We start from the raw sequence: 22,517 nt of genomic DNA on the forward strand, positions 1-22,517 counted from the left end.
TAGAGGCCTGTCTGCTCTCTTGTGTGGTGCACTATAGAGGACCTCTCCGCTCTCTAGTGTGGTGTACTATAGAGGACCTGTCCGCTCTCTTGTGTGGTGCACTATAGAGGACCTGTCTGCTCTCATGTGGTGCACTATAGAGGACCTGTCTGCTCTCTTGTGTGGTGCACTATAGGGGACCTGTCCTCTCTCCTGTGTGGTGCACTATAGAGGACCTGTCCTCTCTCCTGTGTGGTGCACTATAGAGGACCTGTCCGCTCTCTTGTGTAGTACGCTCTAGAGTACCTGTTGGCTCTCTAGTGTGGTGCGCTATAGAGGACCTTTCTGCTCTGTTTTGTGGTGCACTATAGAGGCCTGTCTGCTCTCTTGTGTGGTGTGCTATAGAGGACCTGTCCGCTCTCTAGTGTGGTGTACTATGGAGGACCTGTCCGCTTTCTTGTGTGGTGCACCATAGAGGCCTGTCCGCTCTCTAGTGTGGTGTACTATAGAGGACCTGTCCGCTCTCTAGTGTGGCGCATTATAGAGGACCTGTCCGCTTTCTTGTTTGGTGCACTATAGAGGACCTGTCATCGGTCTTGTGTGGTGTACTATAGAGGACCTGTCCGCTCTCTAGTGTGGTGCACTATAGAGGACCTGTCCGCTCTCTTGTGTGGTGCACTATAGAGGACCTGTCCTCTCTCCTGTGTGGTGCACTATAGAGGACCTGTCCGCTCTCTTGTGTAGTACGCTCTAGAGTACCTGTTGGCTCTCTAGTGTGGTGCGCTATAGAGGACCTTTCTGCTCTGTTTTGTGGTGCACTATAGAGGCCTGTCTGCTCTCTTGTGTGGTGTGCTATAGAGGACCTGTCCGCTCTCTAGTGTGGTGTACTATGGAGGACCTGTCCGCTTTCTTGTGTGGTGCACCATAGAGGCCTGTCCGCTCTCTAGTGTGGTGTACTATAGAGGACCTGTCCGCTCTCTAGTGTGGCGCATTATAGAGGACCTGTCCGCTTTCTTGTTTGGTGCACTATAGAGGACCTGTCATCGGTCTTGTGTGGTGTACTATAGAGGACCTGTCCGCTCTCTAGTGTGGTGCACTATAGAGGACCTGTCCGCTCTCTTGTGTGGTGCACTATAGAGGACCTGTCCTCTCTCCTGTGTGGTGCACTATAGAGGACCTGTCCGCTCTCTTGTGTAGTACGCTCTAGAGTACCTGTTGGCTCTCTAGTGTGGTGCGCTATAGAGGACCTTTCTGCTCTGTTTTGTGGTGCACTATAGAGGCCTGTCTGCTCTCTTGTGTGGTGTGCTATAGAGGACCTGTCCGCTCTCTAGTGTGGTGTACTATGGAGGACCTGTCCGCTTTCTTGTGTGGTGCACCATAGAGGCCTGTCCGCTCTCTAGTGTGGTGTACTATAGAGGACCTGTCCGCTCTCTAGTGTGGCGCATTATAGAGGACCTGTCCGCTTTCTTGTTTGGTGCACTATAGAGGACCTGTCATCGGTCTTGTGTGGTGTACTATAGAGGACCTGTCCGCTCTCTAGTGTGGTGCACTATAGAGGACCTGTCCGCTCTCTTGTGTGGTGTACTATAGAGGACCTGTCCGCTCTCCTGTGTGGTGCACCATAGAGGACCTGTCCGCTCTCCTGTGTGGTGCACCATAGAGGACCTGTCTGCTCTCTAGTGTGGTGCACCATAGAGGACCTGTCCGCTCTCCTGTGTGGTGCACTATAGAGGACCTGTCCGCTCTCCTGTGTGGTGCACTATAGAGGACCTGTCCGCTCTCCTGTGTGGTGCACCATAGAGGACCTGTCCGCTCTCCTGTGTGGTGCACCATAGAGGACCTGTCTGCTCTCTAGTGTGGTGCACCATAGAGGACCTGTCCGCTCTCCTGTGTGGTGCACTATAGAGGACCTGTCCGCTCTCCTGTGTGGTGCACTATAGAGGACCTGTCCAATCTCCTGTGTGGTGCACCATAGAGGACCTGTCTGCTCTCTAGTGTGGTGTACTATAGAGGACCTGTCTGCTCTCTAGTGTGGTGCACTATAGAGGACCTGTCCGCTCTCTTGTGTGGTGTACTATAGAAGACCTGTCCGCTCTCTTGTGTGGTGCACTATAGAAGACCTGTCCGCTCTCTTGTGTGGTGCACCATGGAGGACCTGTCCGCTCTCTTGTTTGGTGCACTATAGAGGATCTGTCCACGCTCTTGTGTGGTGCACCATAGAGGACCTGTCTACTCTCCTGTGTGGTGCACCATAGAGGAGCGGTCTGCTCTCTAGTGTGGTGCACCATAGAGGACCCTTTTGCTCTCCTGTATGGTGCATTTTAGAGGATCCACCACCTGTCCTGTGTGATGCAGCATAGAGGACCCGTATGCTTTCCTGTGTGGTACAGCTCCTCTAGATAAGCTATAAGTAGTAGATTGGCAGGAGTCCGCTCACGGATCTCCAACAATCAACTGTTTGCCGGGCCGCAGGAAGCACACAGCTCTCTTCCCTCTGCAGTACCGATTGGGCCAATCTGCACCAAATTTGTCACATTGGTAAATCAGGAGCTTCGGAAGGTTTGAGCCCGGGTTTTAGCTCTCTAGGACCTACCATTCTTTATATATTCGCAAAAGCAAATATGAGCTGAAACCTTTCAAAGCGCCTGATTTACCTATGTGGCTAACTCAGTGTTAGAAAGATGTTGACTTCATATCAGTAGCAAATAAAGGTTTTAATCACACACACAAACAGCAGTTACATGAAATAGACCCTGTGCGGCCGCGTAACTCAACTTGTAGCTTGTAATGGTAGTTTTCTGTCAGAGGTTCCTGTACTGTACCATAAGGAGAAGAGTGCCTGGCTTGGTCTGCACTGCCGATGGAATACACACCTTGGTGCCTATATATTGTGCTTGAGCTTTACAGCTTATAGTGGTCACTTTATGGCAGAGGCTCCTGTACTGTAGAAGAAGAGTGCCTGGCTTGGTCTGTGCTGCAGATGGAATACACACCTTGGTGCTCGAGCTTTACAGTTAGAGGCTCCTGCACTGTAGGGGATGATTTTGCCTGGCTTGGTCTGCGTTTCTGAAGCTTGCACAGTACCCCAGCACGTAATATTTTTGTGCTGCTGATACACGATTAATTCCTGTCTGTTTTTATTTTTTGTACTCGTACCTATAGATAAGCTGTGAATATTGTGGAACCCAATGAAATGGCTGCGAGGTCTGATGCTCATATTAGCCCGGTCCGTAACACTGATTCTATCATATAAAGCCTTGTTTGTGATTGTTGATCCGTGGATGTTTTATTACACGAGGGTACGTTCCTCTCTCCAGTGCCGCTATATACAAAGCCTTCAGCCAGAAACCCGAGAACTATTTGTGTTTACATGCAAGTCCAGCAGATTTCTATGGCCAAGTTTATTTTCTTTGGAGCTTGGCCACTGCAGATTGTCGTATTTGGAGGAGCGACAGGCGTGGGTGGAAGTTTTGGGACCGCGCAAAGAATGAGAAAAAAATACAGCCAATACGGCTTTGTTTTTTGGCATGAATGCTTAACACAAACGGAGGATCCTATCGTCGCTCGCTCTTTCGATGCCGGAGGGAAACGTCACAGAAACTTTCCTTTGTGTGTTTTTCCTACTAAGCCTGTGAGCGTTGGCCAGTTGTAGAGATATCTCTGTGTGGATTCCCATTTATTGGCAGTGCCACTCTTACTGTTAGACAACCCATAGGAGAAAACCAAATTCAGAATTCCAATAAGAATTTGGTCTTCTATGGGGTTGAGGGCAATGAAGGGGTTAATATCTGCTTCCCCGGTGGTTCAAGTTAAGTAGAAGTAGTTGATGCTGGCTTCTAGGGTTAATGCCTGCATTCTGGTGGTCTGCAGTAGTGGTGGATTTGATATTTGCTCCCCTGGTGGTCTAGTGTATTGGAGGGGTTAAAGAGGTTTTCCGGGACTACGTTATTGGAGACCTATCCTCAGGACAAATAGTCGTTTGGTGAGGATCCACGGCTCGGTATCTCCTCCAATCAACTGATTGACGGAACAGTAGAGCAGTCACTGCCACGCATACCAGGCACAGCGCCATTTCATGTGAAAACAGCCTGCCACTACTTCGGGAATGCAGGGAACCTCTGCCGCGGCTCTTCAATGGGAGACCCCGCATCAGGTGTACCTAACATGTGGTGTGATGCTGCCGTCAGCCCCATTGAAAACAATGGGTGGTGTAATGCAAAAGAGCGCACAGGGTAGAACATGCTGTGGGTTAATTCCTGCATCGCAGTGCCATGTGGGAAAACATCGCTCATGTGTATGACCCCATCTAAAAGAATGGGGTTTAGATTTGTGCGTCTTGCAACACACAAATCTTGCGCGATTTTCTCGCCCGTCTGAAGCTAGCCTAATGGGGCGTATTACGCACAAGAATATGAGATGCTGAGTTTAGTTCATGCATGTGCGCACTTTGAAAAACGCAGCTCTGAATGGACCAATGGAAATCAATGGTCTTTTAGCACTGTGTATTACACTTGTGGGAGCCCTTACATGGTGTGTCCAAGCCATAGTAACCACGCATTGCTTGTCGCTGATCACTGGGGTGTTTTGACAGTTTGGTGCCTTCACGCTTGTAGGTATAGGTGAAGCGCGGCTGGTGTGGTTACCGTGACTCAGCCGCATGCTGTTCAGCACCATAAAGACTGGAAAACCCTTTTATAGTGGAAGAATTTGCACATCTTGACCTGGCTGGTCCTTTCTATTAATTAGAAGCCCTGTTGGTAATATCGGAGCAGTTAGTGTAGTGCCCCAGAATATCACCCTGGTCCCCTCCATAAATGGCATACATAGTTGTCCTATGTAGATGCACTGTGCAAAGCTTGTCTTGTCATATTCAGTGTGTGTGTTGCACGGCTGCGGCACTTGAGAGGTTAACTTTCATAAAATCATTGCCTGCATATAAATGTATTCGTTTGTAATGTCATGTGGTGTGAGTGAAGGTATAAATGGGAGTGATTGAAAGTGGTAAAAGTTTTCAATCTGTCAGTTCCATCTTGAGAGGTTTACCACCTAACACAGAGCTGCATGGAAGCTCCTTCAGCTTCCTTGTGGTGAAGATGGAGGAAGAGGAGCGATATCCTATGGCGATTGCATTGTGGATGTGAGTGGAGTGAGCCCCAAGTCTAAGAGAGAACCCTCGTAAGTAATTCTGTAAGACGGACCCAGTGCAGAGGTACAAGCTAAGTCCCTAAGTTTTCAAATGCAGCCATCCAAAGCTAGAGTAACCGAGTAGAAGTACTCTCCGAGTCACACCAACGCATCTCCAGTGTGGGGTGTAAATGCTAACAAGTTAATAATTACTACAAGAGTGTCTGTGGAGTGACCCCTACCCCTTCCTCCTCTGGAGTGCTTCCTGTCCAGGAGCTGTGCTGTACAGATAACGTGGACTGTAGGACCAGTTTCATCCTGTGTATCCTCCCTGACCTCTCTTCTTACCTGCACTGTGAAGATGTACCTGTGTTACTGTGTAAAATCTGTTTGCTCTACGTTATTCTCAAGTAAAGTTCTTTCCGGGCCCTAACGGTTCCTGGGGATCCGAGGTACTAGAAATCTGTGTCTGTAATTATTCTCTGCCCTGTAGCAAACCGGTGTGTTGGAACGGTGGCGTCACCTGTGACAACTACTACCTCCATCATCCTGTTTATTGGCATTCCCTACCCTAGGGGTGTCAATGGTGGCCTGCAGTCCTGCTCTGGCCTTGGCTACGTGTCATCCCTCTGGGTAAGGAGCCTGGTAAGTGCCGCCGTGACAAGCCAACACTTCACCCTCCCAGCTCCTCACGTCTGTCATGTGTCCCGGGTACTCCTCTGAGGTGCTGCATTAGACAGAGGACGGGTCTTGATGCCATTTGTGCAGGTCCTTCGATTCTCTGGAGGAAGCCACCAACAAAACCCCTGAAGTCGCCGCATTATAATCCAATCTGTTCTGTGTTCCTCCTGATCTTCATCTCCTGGCACTAATTTACTGTATCTCAGAATAACTCTCCTCTAGCAATATCCTCCGTGGATACAAGGAGCTTGACATCTCAGATAATGAGGTGGTCGGTGAAGGGTTAACACAAAGTTATTACAGCTGCTTATTATTCAGCGCTCAGTGAGAGCAAATAGGAGGAACGTTTTTTTCCCCTCATCATCAGGAGAATGAGATTATGGAAACTTGAGGCTTTTATGTTCTCGGCTCTCAGACAAGTTGTAAATACATGAAATTCTTCAGGCCACCCACACAAGAGCCATTATTTTCCAATCGAGAGACATTGAGGTGTGTCACTGACATGCATGGAACCAGATGGGCCGCAGGAGAACCCCGTGCTAGCCTAAATATGTGCAGATGCTGCCTATGGACTGTATACTGTACTCATCCCTGTGGATGTGCCACTCTAAAGGAAGACTGGAATGCCCCTGCAGCTCTCATATTATATTCTAGCTGATGTACCCGGCTTCACCCAAGTTAATTTGATACAGGTGTTTACCTATTGTTCGCACAGAAAGTTTTCATGAAGTTTTAGTTACTTCAGAAGAACCAAGGAATAAAATATGTATACACATAGAGGAGCGTTAGATTCTCCTCAGGCTACATGTACTGATGTCCCTCTGCAGAATGTGCCCCACACACACACACACACACACTCTCCTCACTTCTTACACTTAAAGGTAAAGCCTCTTTTTATTCAAATTTAACCCCAGACTGGAGATCGCAGCCCCTTCTTATCCTTAAAGGCTCCAACCCTGCAGTCCATGGCCGCTTCCTTATGTACTTTACAGACTTTCAGTATATACACATAGAGGTCAGTTAGATTCTCCTCCGTATATACACATAGAGGTGAGGTAGATTCTCCTCAGTATATACACACAGATGAGGTAGATTCTCCTCAGTATACACACACAGAGAGGTCCGTTAGATTCTCCTCAGTATTTACACACAGAGGTCAGTTAGATTCTTCTCAGTATATACACACAGAGGTCAGTTAGATTCTTCTCAGTATATACACAAATAGGTGAGTTAGATTCTCCTCAGTATATACACATAGAGGTCAGTTGGATTCTCCTCAGTATATACACATAGAGGTGAGGTAGAGTCTCCTTAGTATATACAGACATAGGTGAGGTAGATTCTCCTCAGTATACGCACACAGGGTCAGTTAGATTGTCATCAGTATATACACACAGAGGTGAGGTAGATTCTCCTCAGTATATACACAGAGGTCCGTTTTATTCTCCTCAGTATATAAACACAGAGGTGAGGTAGATTCTCCTCAGTATATACACAGAGGTCAGTTATATTGTCCTCCGTATATACACATAGAGGAGTGTTGGATTCTCCTCAGTATATACACATAACGGTGAGGTAGATTCTCCTCAGCATATACACATAGCGGTGAGGTAGATTCTCCTCAGTATATACACATAGAGGTGAGGTAGATTCTCCTCAGTATACACACATAGAGGTGAGGTAGATTCTCCTCAGTATACACACATAGAGGTGAAGTAGATTCTCCTCAGTATATACACATAGAGGTGAAGTAGATTCTCCTCAGTATATACACATAGAGGTGAAGTAGATTCTCCTCAGTATATACACATAGAGGTGAAGTAGATTCTCCTCAGTATATACACATAGAGGTGAAGTAGATTCTCCTCAGTATATACACATAGAGGTGAAGTAGATTCTCCTCAGTATACACACATAGAGGTGAAGTAGATTCTCCTCAGTATATACACATAGAGGTGAGGTAGATTCTCTTCAGTATACACACATAGAGGTGAGGTAGATTCTCCTCAGTATACACACATAGAGGTGAAGTAGATTCTCCTCAGTATACACACATAGAGGTGAAGTAGATTCTCCTCAGTATACACACATAGTGGTGAAGTAGATTCTCCTCAGTATATACACATAGAGGTGAAGTAGATTCTCCTCAGTATATACACATAGAGGTGAAGTAGATTCTCCTCAGTATATACACATAGAGGTGAAGTAGATTCTCCTCAGTATATACACATAGAGGTGAAGTAGATTCTCCTCAGTATACACACATAGAGGTGAAGTAGATTCTCCTCAGTATACACACATAGAGGTGAAGTAGATTCTCCTCAGTATACACACATAGAGGTGAAGTAGATTCTCCTCAGTATACACACATAGAGGTGAAGTAGATTCTCCTCAGTATACACACATAGAGGTGAAGTAGATTCTCCTCAGTATATACACATAGAGGTGAAGTAGATTCTCCTCAGTATATACACATAGAGGGGAGGTAGATTCTCCTCAGTATATACACATAGAGGAGCGTTAGATTCTCCTCAGAATACAAATAATTTCCCAAGGCTTTAGGCCTCCTTCCCACGAGCGTGACGGGCTCCGCCGCGTAATATTACGCAGTGAAGCCCGTCACGGCGCCCCCCAGAGCCCCTATACTTACCTGCGGGAGATAGCGTGAAAACACTTCCCCGCCCACCGCCGCCGCGTCACCGCCCACCGACGCCGCGTCACCGGCCGTGTCACGTGCGCGGCCGGCCGTGTCACGTGACGCGGCCGGCCCCGTCATACGGCGTCATATGACGCGCGGCGGTGGGCGGGAAAGCGTTTTTTCACGCTATCTCCCGCTGGTTACAGCGGGAGATAGCGTGAACGGACGGCTTCCATTGACTGCAATGGAAGCCGTCAGCGCGTACAGCCCGTCCTCACCCGCAGAAAATAGAGCATGCTGCGGGTGAGGACGGGAGAAATCGCGGTGCGTAATTCCGCGGTGGAATTACGCATCGTGAGCATTGTGCTATTAGGTTCAATAGAACCTAATAGCTGCGGGCAACGCAGCGGATTTTCGCCGCGAATTACGCGGCGGAAATCCGTTCGTGGGAAGGAGGCCTTATGGTTTCTGAGAAAAGACTGCATTTAGGATTAAATAATCAACTTGTGACCCCATTTACTTTATCAATTTAGGACCCAAGCAATAGTCGTGCTGAAATTTCACATTTGTGCGGTATAGATATGTGTTATTAGTTACATTACACAGGGGGTCACTTACTTTTGCACTTAGCATTGAATAATCAAGTTGTGACCCCCTTACTTTTCCTATTTAGGACCTAAAGAATGGTTGTGCCAAATATCAAGTTTGTACAACAACATCGGGGAGTTAAGAAAATTAGTGGCGAGTCAGTTAGGACCTTCGTCGTGTGTGTGTGTGTGTGTGTGTGTGTGTGTGTGTGTATATATATGTGTATATATATATATATATATATATGTATATATATATATGTATATATATATATGTATATATATATATGTATATGTATATATATATATGTATATATATATATATATATGTATATATATGTATATATATATATATATATATATATATATATATATATATATAAAGCATCTGTAGGGTTCTTTCTTGCATCCGTTGTTCAGCGGGGTGGTGGCTCCTCAGTGAATGTGGCTCAGTGGTTAGCACTGTTGACTTGCAGTGCTGATGTCCTAGCATCCAATGTCATCAAGGGCACATAAGCTTTGTAGAACTCTGTACAGATGTCCTCCTTGGTCAGATTAGAACCTACAACTCCAGCACTGCAGGGCCACCTGAGGACCTAAAAGTGGTTTCCCCCGTGGCCTATAAAAAGGCTCTCGGAGGCTCCTCTTTGGGTACTGACGCAGATAAGAGACTTCACCACATTACCAAAACTTGAGAGGGGCGCGTTATTGGGATACGACACTGTTACCAGGTGTTGGGACCAGTGGATGTGTGAGGGCCCACACCGGGCTCTGCCAATGACCTTGTGGTCGAAGCATTGTTACCGTGTTCTTGGAGGAATAAAGACATTTATAGGTTTGTGCCTTGGGTCCGTCACATCTCTCTTCTATGACACGGCTTGCAGTCTCGGCCGTGAATATTGTTCATGTCATGTATTATGTGGATGGGCTGCAGTAGGTTTTGCCCCTCACTATATGGGCATCACAGGTGTGTGTTTTAGGGGTCCTAAATGTTTTTATGATCCGCATTATAAATTGTAAATCGGCACTACGGGTCACTTTTCTGTAAATTCCATCCACTTTGCAGCTTCTGTATTATGCTACGTATCTTCTGCATGAAAATTCGCAGTGGAAAACCCGCAGAGTACACGCCACGTGCGATATAACCAAAGACTGCGAACCCCGACAAGGAACTAACTGGTGTGATTTCTTCTCTCAGCAGGACGCCCGAATCAAGTTTGAGTACAACGGAGAGAAGAGGTAGGTGCTGCCATGTGTGAAGTGTCAGTAAGTGGTGATGATATCGGAAGCTTCCCGTATGGTTTGGCCTCCAGCCATTGTAATGCCACTCAGTGTATCAATCCATAGGAGACGCACGATCACTTATACAATCACTTTACAACTTTTTAAAATGTTTTTCTACTTTTGCTTCTCAAGTTGGCTCTCTATTCTGTCCGCCGACTTGAAGATTAGGCACGTCTATTAGATGGACGAAAGAGGAAGAGTGGGGAAAGGTCTGCAGATGTTAGGAAGCTTCTACCAGAGGGAATGGAGAAGGAGCTTTGGTATAATGTACATGTGATGAAGCTGCAGGCCTGATGCCTGTAAGCTGCACTACTGAGGTGTACGGATATCTGTCCCCTTCATATCTGGTGCCATCATAAGGGGGCGCTCTGACATTGTCCAATCAGTGCTGCCAGTGTCGCACCCATAGCTTAGGCTCTGTTCACATCTGCTTTTAGGTTTGCCTTCTTCTGTATTGTTCTAGGAAAATGGAAACTCTGCAGTAAACGGGTTGGTCTTATGACGGAACGATGGCTTCTGTTATGCTGGCATACGGCACTGTTTTGTCCGGGATTTTAGGCCACGCAAAAAACAAGCCCTTATACGAACGCGTCGATGGAAAAGTAAAAAAGCTATGGCTTTTGAAAAATGGAGATGAAAATCCGCCAAAAATCGTTGCATGCTTAAGCCCAAAATAGGCCATGTCCTTAGGGGTTAAACGACCGAAAATGAGCGATAAACGTTACATGTAAATGCAGGCATAGTGCACTTTTCATCTGAACGATGATTTTAAGGTGAACTTAAAATCCATCACTCAGCTTCAGAGCCATAGTGTCTCTCCAGACCGCATGCTGTGTTCTCCACAGGAGCCAGGAGATTACATTGTAACCCGCATTGTAACACTTTTCATTGTTATGGAAGAGAACAATACAGCTGTTTGCACAGCAGGGCATGTGATTAGTCACTCTGGGCTCTGCAGACCGCTCCTGGAGGCCCGTTTATATGCAATGAAAATGATAAAGCGTTAATGGACTTTAGTGTCCATTAACACTTTATGCAGAAAGATCACAAACTTTCAATCTTTCAATCATTTGAAAGATTATCTTTGCATGTAAATGGGCCTTAAAAGCATGTACAGACTGAATGATGAATGATAATTTGTTTATCGTTCAGTTTATGCATGCCTAACAAATGAACAAGGAATCAGCCTGTATGAACAGGTAGTCGCTCATCAATGAATGACGGCCTGTTTACTATGAATGGGAATGGGCGGATGAAATTCTCTCTGGCCAGCTTGGCCTCCATTCGTTGAATGATGATCGTTCCTGTGTAGAAGCCCAGGAACCATCATCTATGGGGCGACCTGTTGAACATCTGTGCCTGACAGGTTAAGCTGTGTAAAAGGACCCTTCAGGGTCATGACCATGACTGTTTTGTCACCGCATATTACACTTGTTTTGCGCTGCCGCATGACACGCAGTAAATGCAGTCAATAGACTTTCCTTGCTCCATGCACACCGGCGTGTGAATACTGTGTATTGATACACAAGAAAAAAATATAGCAGCATGCTCTATTTCTCTGCGTACCACGCAGTGTGAGCCGTATACGGTTGTATGGGCTGCATATGATACAATATCCATATACAATACATGGCGTATGGACAGCGTTTTCATACACATCCCCGCTGTGAACAGAGTGGGGAATTAAAAGGCACATCACACTGCGCATGTCCGTAAGCGTATGATTCGTAGGCATGCGCAGTGCCATTCGCGGTCTCAGCCGGTAGCACGTATCGCTGGAAATGTGTAAAACTCTGCGGGAAGAATAACTGAGGAACGGCAGAGTGCAGAGTGGTGAAAAAAAACTGCAGAATCGGTATTTCATGGGGAATACAAGGATTTACTAAAACACTGGAGTCCGGAGCAGTAAGTAGGGGAGTGTAGAGCGATGACAGAGGCAAACCTTTCTATGACATCACTGTACGGTGCAGCAGCTGGAGCTGTGTACAGTGACGGTACAAGGTGACGGTGCAGCAGGTGGAGCTGTGTACAGTGACAGTGCAGCAGGTGGAGCTGTGTACAGTGACGGTACAGGGTGACGGTGCAGCAGGTGGAGCTGTGTACAGTGACGGTGCAGCAGGTGGAGCTGTGTACAGTGACGGTGCAGCAGGTGGAGCTGTGTACAGTGACGGTGCAGCAGGTGGAGTTGTGTACAGTTACGGTGCAGCAGGTGGAGTTGTGTACAGTGACGGTGCAGCAGGTGGAGTTGTGTACAGTGACGGTGCAGCAGGTGGAGTTGTGTACAGTGACGGTGCAGCAGGTGGAGTTGTGTACAGTGACGGTGCAGCAGGTGGAGCTGTGTACAGTGACGGTGCAGCAGGTGGAGTTGTGTACAGTGACGGTGCAGCAGGTGGAGTTGTGTACAGTGACGGTGCAGCAGGTGGAGTTGTGTACAGTGACGGTGCAGCAGGTGGAGTTGTGTACAGTGACGGTGCAGCAGGTGGAGTTGTGTACAGTGACGGTGCAGCAGGTGGAGTTGTGTACAGTGACGGTGCAGCAGGTGGAGCTGTGTGCAGTGACGGTACAGGGTGACGGTGCAGCAAGTGGAGCTGTGTATGGTGACTGTACAGGGTGACGGTGCAGCAGGTGTAGCTGTGTACAGTGACCGTACAGGGTGATGGTGCAGCAGGTGGAGTTGTGTACAGTGATGGTGCAGCAGGTGGAGTTGTGTACAGTGACGGTGGAGCTGTGTACAGTGACAGTACAGGGGGACAGTGCAGCAGGTGGAGCTGTGTACGGTGACAGTACAGGGTGACAGTGGAGCTGTGTACAGTGACGGTACAGGGTGAGGGTGCAGCAGGTGGAGCTGTGTACAGTGATGGTGCAGCAGGTGGAGCTGTGTACAGTGATGGTGCAGCAGGTGGAGCTGTGTACAGTGACGGTACAGGGTGACGGTGCAGCAAGTGGAGCTGTGTATGGTGACAGTACAGGGTGACGTTGCAGTAGGTGGAGCTGTGTACAGTGACTGTGCAGCAGGTGGAGCTGTGTACAGTGACGGTACAGGGTGACGGTGCAGCAGGTGGAGCTGTGTACAGTGACGGTACAGGGTGACGGTGCTGCAGGTGGAGCTGTGTACAGTGACGGTACAGGGTGACGGTGCTGCAGGTGGAGCTGTGTACAGTGACGGTACAGGGTGACGGTGCTGCAGGTGGAGCTGTGTACAGTGACGGTACAGGGTGACGGTGCAGCAAGTGGAGCTGTGTATGGTGACGGTACAGGGTGACGGTGCAGCAGGTGGAGCTGTGTGCGGTGACGGTACAGGGTGACGGTGCAGCAAGTGGAGCTGTGTACGGTGACTGTACAGGGTGACGGTGCAGCAGGTGGAGCTGTGTACAGTGACGGTGCAGCAGATGGAGCTGTGTACAGTGACAGTACAGGGTGATGGTGCAGCAGGTGGAGCTGTGTACAGTGACGGTGCAGCAGGTGGAGCTGTGTACAGTGACGGTGCAGCAGGTGGAGCTGTGTACAGTGACGGTACAGGGTGACGGTGCAGCAGGTGGAGCTGTGTACAGTGACGGTACAGGGTGACGGTGCTGCAGGTGGAGCTGTGTACAGTGACGGTACAGGGTGACGGTGCTGCAGGTGGAGCTGTGTACAGTGACGGTACAGGGTGACGGTGCAGCAAGTGGAGCTGTGTATGGTGACAGTACAGGGTGACGGTGCAGCAGGTGGAGCTGTGTGCAGTGACGGTACAGGGTGACGGTGCAGCAAGTGGAGCTGTGTACGGTGACTGTACAGGGTGACGGTGCAGCAGGTGGAGCTGTGTACAGTGACGGTGCAGCAAGTGGAGCTGTGTACAGTGATGGTGCAGCAGGTGGAGTTGTGTACAGTGACGGTGCTGCAGGTGGAGCTGTGTACAGTGACGGTACAGGGTGACGGTGCAGCAGGTGGAGCTGTGTACAGGGTGACGGTGCAGCAGGTGGAGCAGTGTACAGTGACAGTACAGGGTGACGGTGCAGCAGGTGGAGCAGTGTACAGTGACAGTACAGGGTGACGGTGCAGCAGGTGGAGCAGTGTACAGTGACAGTACAGGGTGACGGTGCAGCAGGTGAAACTGTGTACAGTGACGGTACAGGGTGACGGTCCAGCAGTTGGAGCTGTGTACAGTGACGGTACAAGGTGACGGTGCAGTAGGTGGAGCCGTGTACAGTGACGGTGCAGCAGATGGAGCTGTGTACAGTGACAGTACAGGGTGATGGTGCAGCAGGTGGAGCTGTGTACAGTGACGGTGCAGCAGGTGGAGCTGTGTACAGTGACGGTGCAGCAGGTGGAGCTGTGTACAGTGACAGCTCTGGTGCAATGAGATTCGCTTGATAAATGGCGCGTCACGCAGGCACATAACTGCCGCTGAGACGGGCTCTTTGCTGTCATTACTCTTATGGGGGCAGTTAGAGGGGACTGCTGTGGGGGGGCTCAGGCCCCCCAGTCTCCGCTGGTTATTACTCAGACACCTGTGGTTTCTTCTTGCTGGTAAAAACAAATGATGATTGGAGGACGGGATCCGATTACACTGAAAATAGGAAAAAGCAAAAACAGTCCGAGTGGAAAGTGCTGCCAGCTCCCTGAATCTCCCCTGGAGGTTTCCGCTGCCGGACGTCGATATAACAAGAGCTTCAAGATGTTTCAGGCATTAGATAGCCATGCATCTCAGCAGAACTCAAGACGTACAAACACTTCCAGGGAATTATGGAATTACTTACAAACGTTCTGGAAGAAAACAGCGACAAATATGAGTCATGTAGAGCGAGCGCTGACCGGAGGCGGTGCGGGTCCAGTCATCTCACAGCCCCGCGTGAAAACATCGCTCTTGTGTGTGACCCCCTGCAGAAGAATGGAGGCCTGAAACACAGGAACGTGTTGTAGCCCCGTGGGCGATGATGGCTGATTCTTAAACAGGAATGACACAAAAATAGGACATGCACTGATGTTTTCAAATAAGGAGAATGGAACAATACCTGTGCAGGGCCACCTATTGGATGGCAGCACAACACCTCTGCAGGGCCATCTATTGGATGGCAGCACAATGCCTCTGCAGTGCCACCTATTGGATGGCAGCACAATGCCTCTGCAGTGCCACCTATTGGATGGCAGCGCAATACCTATGCAGGGCCACCTATTGGATGGCAGCGCAATACCTATGCAGGGCCACCTATTGGATGGCAGCACAATACCTGTGCAGGGTCACCTGTTGGATGGCAGCACAATACCTGTGCAGGGCCACCTGTTGGATGGCAGCACAATACCTGTGCAGGGCCACCTGTTGGATGGCAGCACAATACCTGTGCAGGGCCACCTGTTGGATGGCAGCACAATACCTGTGCAGGGCCACCTGTTGGATGGCAGCACAATACCTGTGCAGGGCCACCTGTTGGATGGCAGCACAATACCTGTGCAGGGCCACCTGTTGGATGGCAGCACAATACCTGTGCAGCGCCACCTATTGGATGGCAGCACAATACCTGTGCAGCGCCACCTATTGGATGGCAGCACAATGCCTGTGCAGCGCCACCTATTGGATGGCAGCACAATGCCTGTGCAGCGCCACCTATTGGATGGCAGCACAATGCCTCTGCAGCGCCACCTATTGGATGGCAGCACAATGCCTCTGCAGCGTCACCTATTGGATGGCAGCACAATGCCTCTGCAGCGCCACCTATTGGATGGCAGCATCCAATAGGTGGCGCTGCAGAAGCATTGTTCTATTTTCCCTATTTGCATATTTCCCAGAGGAGCATAGATGGCCTTATAAGTCTCCTCGCTCGCCTCCTAGGTGTCTCCTTAAGGAGCGATGTTACCCCTTCCGACCTACGTCATAGGCCTCTCACTAGCCAAGCCAGGATCCTACTGCACCCCGAAACAGCTGTCTGTGTATGAATTCTGGCATGGTTTTCAATTCCCAATCATTGCTCTACAGACCTGTATGAAGGGTCAAGCATTGATCTGTAGGAATGCTGCCAACCAATAGGTGGCGCTGCAGAGGTATTGTTCCATCTTCCTTATTTGCATATTTCCCAGAGGAGCATGGATGGCCCTATAAATGTCCTCGCTCACCTTCTTGGTGCTCTCCTTAAGGAGTGATGTTACTTCTCCCGACCATGTGATATTTTCAAACTCAGACTACAGGTCCGAGTGAAAAATCTCTTTTGAATTAAAGGGGTTGTCCCGCGAAAGCAAGTGGGGTTATACACTTCTGTATGGCCATATTAATGCACTTTGTAATATACATTGTGCATTAAATATTGGCCATACAGAAGTTATACACTTACCTCTCCGGTGTTGGCGTCCCCGTCTCCATGCCGCTGACCGAAGCCGCCTTCTGCCTGGATTAGATGCCCTCGCACAGTCTGCTCTCTTCTGTCCCGCTCCGGCGTTCTCGCGCTGCAGAGGTCTTCTGCGCATGTGAAGAAGACCTGTGTGGCGCGAGCACGCCAGAGCGGCCCCTTCAGTGGGACAGAAGAAGCAGACTGCGCAAGCGCGTCTAATCCAGGCAGAGAAAGGCTTCAGTCGGCGCCATGGAGACGGGGACGCCAACACCGGAGGGGGTAAGTGTATAACTTCTGTATGGCCAATATTTAATGCACGATGTATATTACAAAGTGCATTAATATGGCCATACAGAAGTGCTTAACCCCACTTGCTGCCGCGGGACAACCCCTTTAACCTCTTCAGATGAATGTTTTTTTTCCCCGTGCGAATGCTGCCCATCTCAGACTGGCACGTGAAAGTCACCTGTGCGAATACAGCCTTCGGATAACTTAACACAAGCCATTATGATAATGGGCCGTCTATCACAACCCCATTTCACGCTCCCCAACATGCTTTTTGCCTGCGGATGCGAGGCGTTTTTCTCTCTAAACCGCCTCACATCACTTTGGGGAAGTTGGGATCCTCTGCCGCAGCTGATAGCCGCAGCGGAGGATCGCGGAGCTTCTCCCATTGTTTTCAATGGGAGACCTCGCATCGCATTGCGTGCTCCCAGGACGTGGTGCGATGCTGCCGCCGGCCCCATTGAGAACAATAGGCACTGCGATGCGAGAGCGCTCTGAAAGATAGGTGCGAAGTGGGAAAACATCACTCATGTGTATGACACTATCCAAAAGAATGGGCTTCATATTCATGCCTCACTGGAGCTACAGTGGAAAACTGCGAAATAAGAAAATGATATCTTATATGATAATATAAAATGAGGTCTTATCTGATATCATGGGAGACATAGATATATAAAAAAATAGGAAAAAAGTAAAAAACAAAAAGCCTAAACCATCGCCATAACAGCCCTATAATCGAAACTGTACAAGTTATACATCAAGATGTCCGAAACACAATGGCGAGCCCCTGACTGTGATTTATTTGTGTAAATGTACTAAATGGAAATAATGATTAAAACATTCATAAAAAAATGCAGCAAAAATCATTTTGGTGGCCCAAGAGAAAAAAAGTAGGGCCGTGAAATCACTAAAGTGTCTGGCCATGGAGGACTGAACTGGTCGTGAAGGGGTTGGTTCTGCAGCATGACCGTTTATACCGCGGGTCTCACCTCTTTAAATGAGGGGGTAAAATCCAGAACGAATCCGCACCAAAATCTACGGCAAATGCAGAAGGGACTGTTGCAGGCTTTGCCGTGGATTTTGCACTGTGAATACTGCGTCCCGTGTGAACATCGGCTTACAGTAGTGAGCGGCACATCGGGGCGGGGGGGGGGGGCATAAACCGTGTGAGCATCGGCTTACAGTAGTCAGCGGCATATCCGGGGGGACCATAAACTGTGGGAACGTCTGCCTATAGTAGTGGCGGCACACCGGGGGGACCATCAACCATGTGAACATCGGATTAAAGTAGTGAGCGGCACACCAGGGGGGGCATAAACTGTGTGAGCATCGGCTTACAGTAGTGAGCGGCACACCAGGGGGGGGGGGGGGCATCAACCTTGTGAACATCGGCTTACAGTAGTGAGCGGCTCACCGGGGAAGGCCATCAACTGTGTGAGCATCGGCTTACAGTAGTGAGCGGCACACCAGGGGGGGACCATCAACCGTGTGAACATCGGCTTAAAGTAGTGAGCGGCACACCAGGGGGGGGACCATCAACCGTGTGAACATCGGCTTACAGTAGTGAGCGGCTCACCGGGGAAGGCCATCAACAGTGTGAGCCTTGGCTTACAGTAGTGAGCGGCACACCGGGGGGGGCCATAAAATGTGTGAACGTCGGCTTACAGTAGTTAGCGGCACCATCAACCATGTGAACATTGGCTTACAGTAGTGAGCGGCACGCTAGAGGGGGAGAGGGGGACCATCAACCATGTGAACGACGGCCTACAGTAGTGAGCGGCACACCCGGGGGGACCATCAACCATGTGAACATCGGCTTACAGTAGTCAGTGGCACACCAGAGGGGGCCATCAATCGTGTGAACGACGGCCTACAGTAGTGAACGGCACTCTAAGGGCGGCCATCAACACCAGTGACTGCGGATCTGTATGGTGCAGGAGCTGGAGGCTGGATGGGGGTGGTCTTAGATGGGTAGCTCCTATATATAAAGGACGGGATGGTTAGGGAGTGCCAGACCCTTCACCCCTGATGGACTTCAGTCCTGTATCTGATAGGACTTGACCTTGTGTCTTGTTTTTCGGACGTTTACTGCAGTTATTACCGCCGGCTCTAAGGCTTCAGAGTCTTTATGAGTAGCGAGTCATAAATGTAATTCCCAGCGGCAGGTAGATGTCTGACTACAGGATGAGTAAGAACAGCTAAAGGTCCAATCGCTCCTAGACCCCGTCGTTTATAGCACCAACATAGTCTGCGGCATCGTACAGTGTTAGTCACCGGTCCCCAGAGAGGCTCAGAATCTGGTTTCCCTGTTTCAGAGTATGATTCTTGGGGAAAAGTGGGGGTGCAGATTACCCAGAAGAGGCTCAAGGAGAAGGCTTACTGAAAGCCCCCTTTATTAGAGACCCCCATCTAGTAGGGTGTTGGACTCCTTCGGTCTTCAGAACTGCAGCAGTTCATGGTAGTGTAGATTCCACTCGGTGATGAAACCGTCCTGCGGGAATATCGGCCCCTGCGGACAGGAAGCTTCTTGTAGTTGCTGCTGATTAGATGGTGGTGCTGACATGTTCTGACCGGCTGACGGGAAGGGGTCTTCAGTTCACGCTGCTTGCGTCAAATTTTGACCTCCCATCAGCACGGAGCAACAGAAATCTGGATCCTTCTGACCAGGCGATGTTTTGATGCTGCTCAGTGATACAATTTTTGCGGTTTTTTTGCCCCTGCAGCTTCCTGCTTGGCGCCAAAACTGGTCATCTACTGTAATAGCCCATCTGGGAGCGACGAATTCAGACACGTTATTTGGAGCTTCAGTGTTCTACGAAGCTGCTCTTAACTGTGCAGCGCCCGTTCATCAGAGCGATTCTTGACACCCTCCTCTGACCCCTTTTGGCATTGAGTTGTTATCCTCTACAGAATCCCTCGCTGGATGTTTTCCTCGATCGCACCATTCTCTGTATACTCTCCACCCCGTTATATGAGAAAACCCCACGAGGTGACAGTGACATCCCAACCCCGGCTAGTCTAGCACAGACGACCGGCCTCGTTGGAATCACTCCGATCGCTGGATCTTCCATCTAATGTGGATTCACACTGAAACTGATCCACGGAAAACGTGTCAGGTGACTTTATGCTGCACTCCGGGGATAATTTCCATAGAGGGAAGCGCCAATCATTAGAGGACCAGGGCACTAATAAAGGGGCATTCCTGTATACTCCATGCAGATGCGTCCTGGTTGTGGTTGTACCCCGACGTCCCTAACCACTGCACCGCCACTTCTGTTCAGGTTGTCAGTATTTCGGTGCTCGCGGACGCTGCAGGCATCTTTTACTGATTTATTACCCCTTCACTATGTTATGCAGGTAAGGTGTAACTAATAATATTGTGTTGCTCCGTTTCTTGTGTATAATAAGGTGTAATATCCGGTTACTGCGGTTCTTGTTTGGACATATCATCTCCTGCTCCGCGCTGTGTGAAGGTATCTGACATCTGCGCCTCCTTCCTTACAGGATCATTGAATTCAGAAGACCCGTAAAACTAAAGGATGTGCTGCAGAAAGTCACCGATGTGTTCGGGCAAACGCTGGACCTGCACTATGCAAACAATGAGGTGAGCAGCGCTGATGGATTCCTGTAACCAGGACTTCATGTTCTGGCCTGTGCGAACACTGCAGGAACGGCCGTGAGCTTACATCCCCTCCAGAGAGTGATGAGGCAGAGCCCCGCCGCCGCTTACCGTTATCACCGGTAGCATATTCTGTAATCTAGGGGCTCGTTCACACAGGCGTATTGTCACCGCGTATATCCCGTGCGGAACGCTCAGTGAACGGAGTCAGTATAAGTCAATGGACTTTCATTGATCCATCCACACCTGTGTGCGGGCGCTGCGTATCGTTACGCAAGAGGAATAAATCGCAGCATGCTCTATTTCTCTGCGTATCATACGCAGTCCTTCTATGAGCTGCATCTGATACGCCGTCCATACGCAATACATCACATAAGGGCAGCGCTTCCAGAACAGAGCGGCAATATTAAAAAAAAAATCATCACACTGCATCTGTCCGTGGGCGCATCATGAGCAGGCATACGCTGCAGAGCGTATGGTCTGTAATGTGTAGACCCACACCGCTCTACGTATACGGCCATATACACGGGCCCCAATAGTCCAAACCTCTGGGCTGAAATCTTCTTCTATTTTTATGGCTGTTGGAGGCCGGATTCAGGATGGGGCTGATTCATTGTGAGGACCTGTCAGAAGCCTCACCAATACCCCAGAACTGAGGCAGATAGAAAACCACAAGGGCACAATTGTCAATCTGCTGTAATAGGCAGTGCCAGCCTTAGGCCGCCTGCAGACGAGCGGAAATCCCGCCGCGGGATTTCCGCCGCTGAAAGTTTGCATAGGAGTGCATTACAATACGCACTCCTATGCAGACGGCCGCGGTTTGGCCGCGCGAAATCTCGCGCGGCAAACAAACCGCGGCATGTTCTAATTTTCTGCGGGGCACGCACTCACCTGGCCGCTGGCTCCGGGCTGCGCGGCAGCCGGCACATCAAAGAGCCGGGGCCGCCAGGCGCGGGTGAGTACGCGCTCGTCCCTGCAGGCTCTGGGGTCGGATCGCGCGGCGAGATTTCTCGCTGCCGGATCCGACCCGCTCGTCTGCAGGCGGCCTGGTTGGATGGCGACCTGCGCAGAATTTTTTTGGTGCCACCGTGTCATTACAAAAACAATACTATAAATATTGCACTGATGGGCAGTCTGCCTTTATTCTGCTTGTGCAGAAAGCAGCAGGGTAACAGCAAACCCACCTCACAGCAGCTCAGTGACTAAATGCTGCACCAGAACTAAGCCCATAACATTAATACAACACCAGAACCAAGCTCATAATCTAAATACATTACTAGAACTAAGCTCAGTGCATAAATACAGTACCAGAACCAAGGTCAGTTCGTAGGAGCAGTGCCAGATCGAGCTCATAACATAAATACAGCAACAGAACCAAGCTCATAATATAAATATAGTGCCAGAACTAAGCTCAGTATTTAAATACAGCGTAAACCAAACTCTGTACCTAGATACGGCCCCAGAATGAAGCTCATAACATAAATACAGTACCAGTACCAGGCTGAGTATATAAATACAGTAGCAGCACTAAACAAGGGCACTGATGGCTGTCAGCATTCCATTAGAACATCAGAGGGGAGGAAACAGAGCCAATAGAAGGATCATTCATGTAGCTCCACAAGATGCTGTCACATGGAGGAAGAGGATTATCTGGTCTGGTAGACCTAAGGGTAGTCATCCCAACCTACATACACCTAGTGCCGTCCTACAAGCTGGTGGCCAGTGCCATGTGTGACTACACGGGCCGCACATAGCGAAGGTTGACCGTGGTAATAAGGGCCACGTCTGGACAGACAGCGCTGCGTTGCATGATCACCGCCAGCTGCGCTAACACCATACACGTGTATGCAGCACCGCCTAATAACTAGCCGATGTCTGACGGCTTCTCTACAGAAAACTAGTGACAAATCCGCCAGTGTGAGCGAGGCCTGAGGGGCTCACCGGGTGCAGAATGAAGGCTTTCTGACAACTGTCACTTTCTGGACATATAGTGCGCCATGGTGTGCCCGTATACGTCC

At 49.4% G+C, this 22,517-nt stretch overlaps 1 protein-coding gene across 2 annotated transcripts in view; it reads left to right on the forward strand.

The window, feature by feature from the left end:
* LOC136587035 (mitogen-activated protein kinase kinase kinase 3-like) overlaps positions 1 to 22,517 on the forward strand; it is a 120,206-nt gene that overhangs the window by 60,777 nt on the left and 36,912 nt on the right. Inside the window, exons 4-5 of one of the 2 annotated variants that reach the window (XM_066585446.1) lie at positions 10,208 to 10,248; positions 20,385 to 20,484. In XM_066585446.1, the coding sequence (XP_066441543.1) occupies positions 10,208 to 10,248; positions 20,385 to 20,484 (141 nt within the window). The remainder of the gene's footprint in view (positions 1 to 10,207; positions 10,249 to 20,384; positions 20,485 to 22,517) is intronic. The other variant, XM_066585447.1, reaches the window with a different exon arrangement.

This window comes from Eleutherodactylus coqui, chromosome 12 (assembly GCF_035609145.1).
Source record: "Eleutherodactylus coqui strain aEleCoq1 chromosome 12, aEleCoq1.hap1, whole genome shotgun sequence".
In the NCBI taxonomy this organism is placed as follows: Eukaryota; Metazoa; Chordata; class Amphibia; order Anura; family Eleutherodactylidae; genus Eleutherodactylus; species Eleutherodactylus coqui.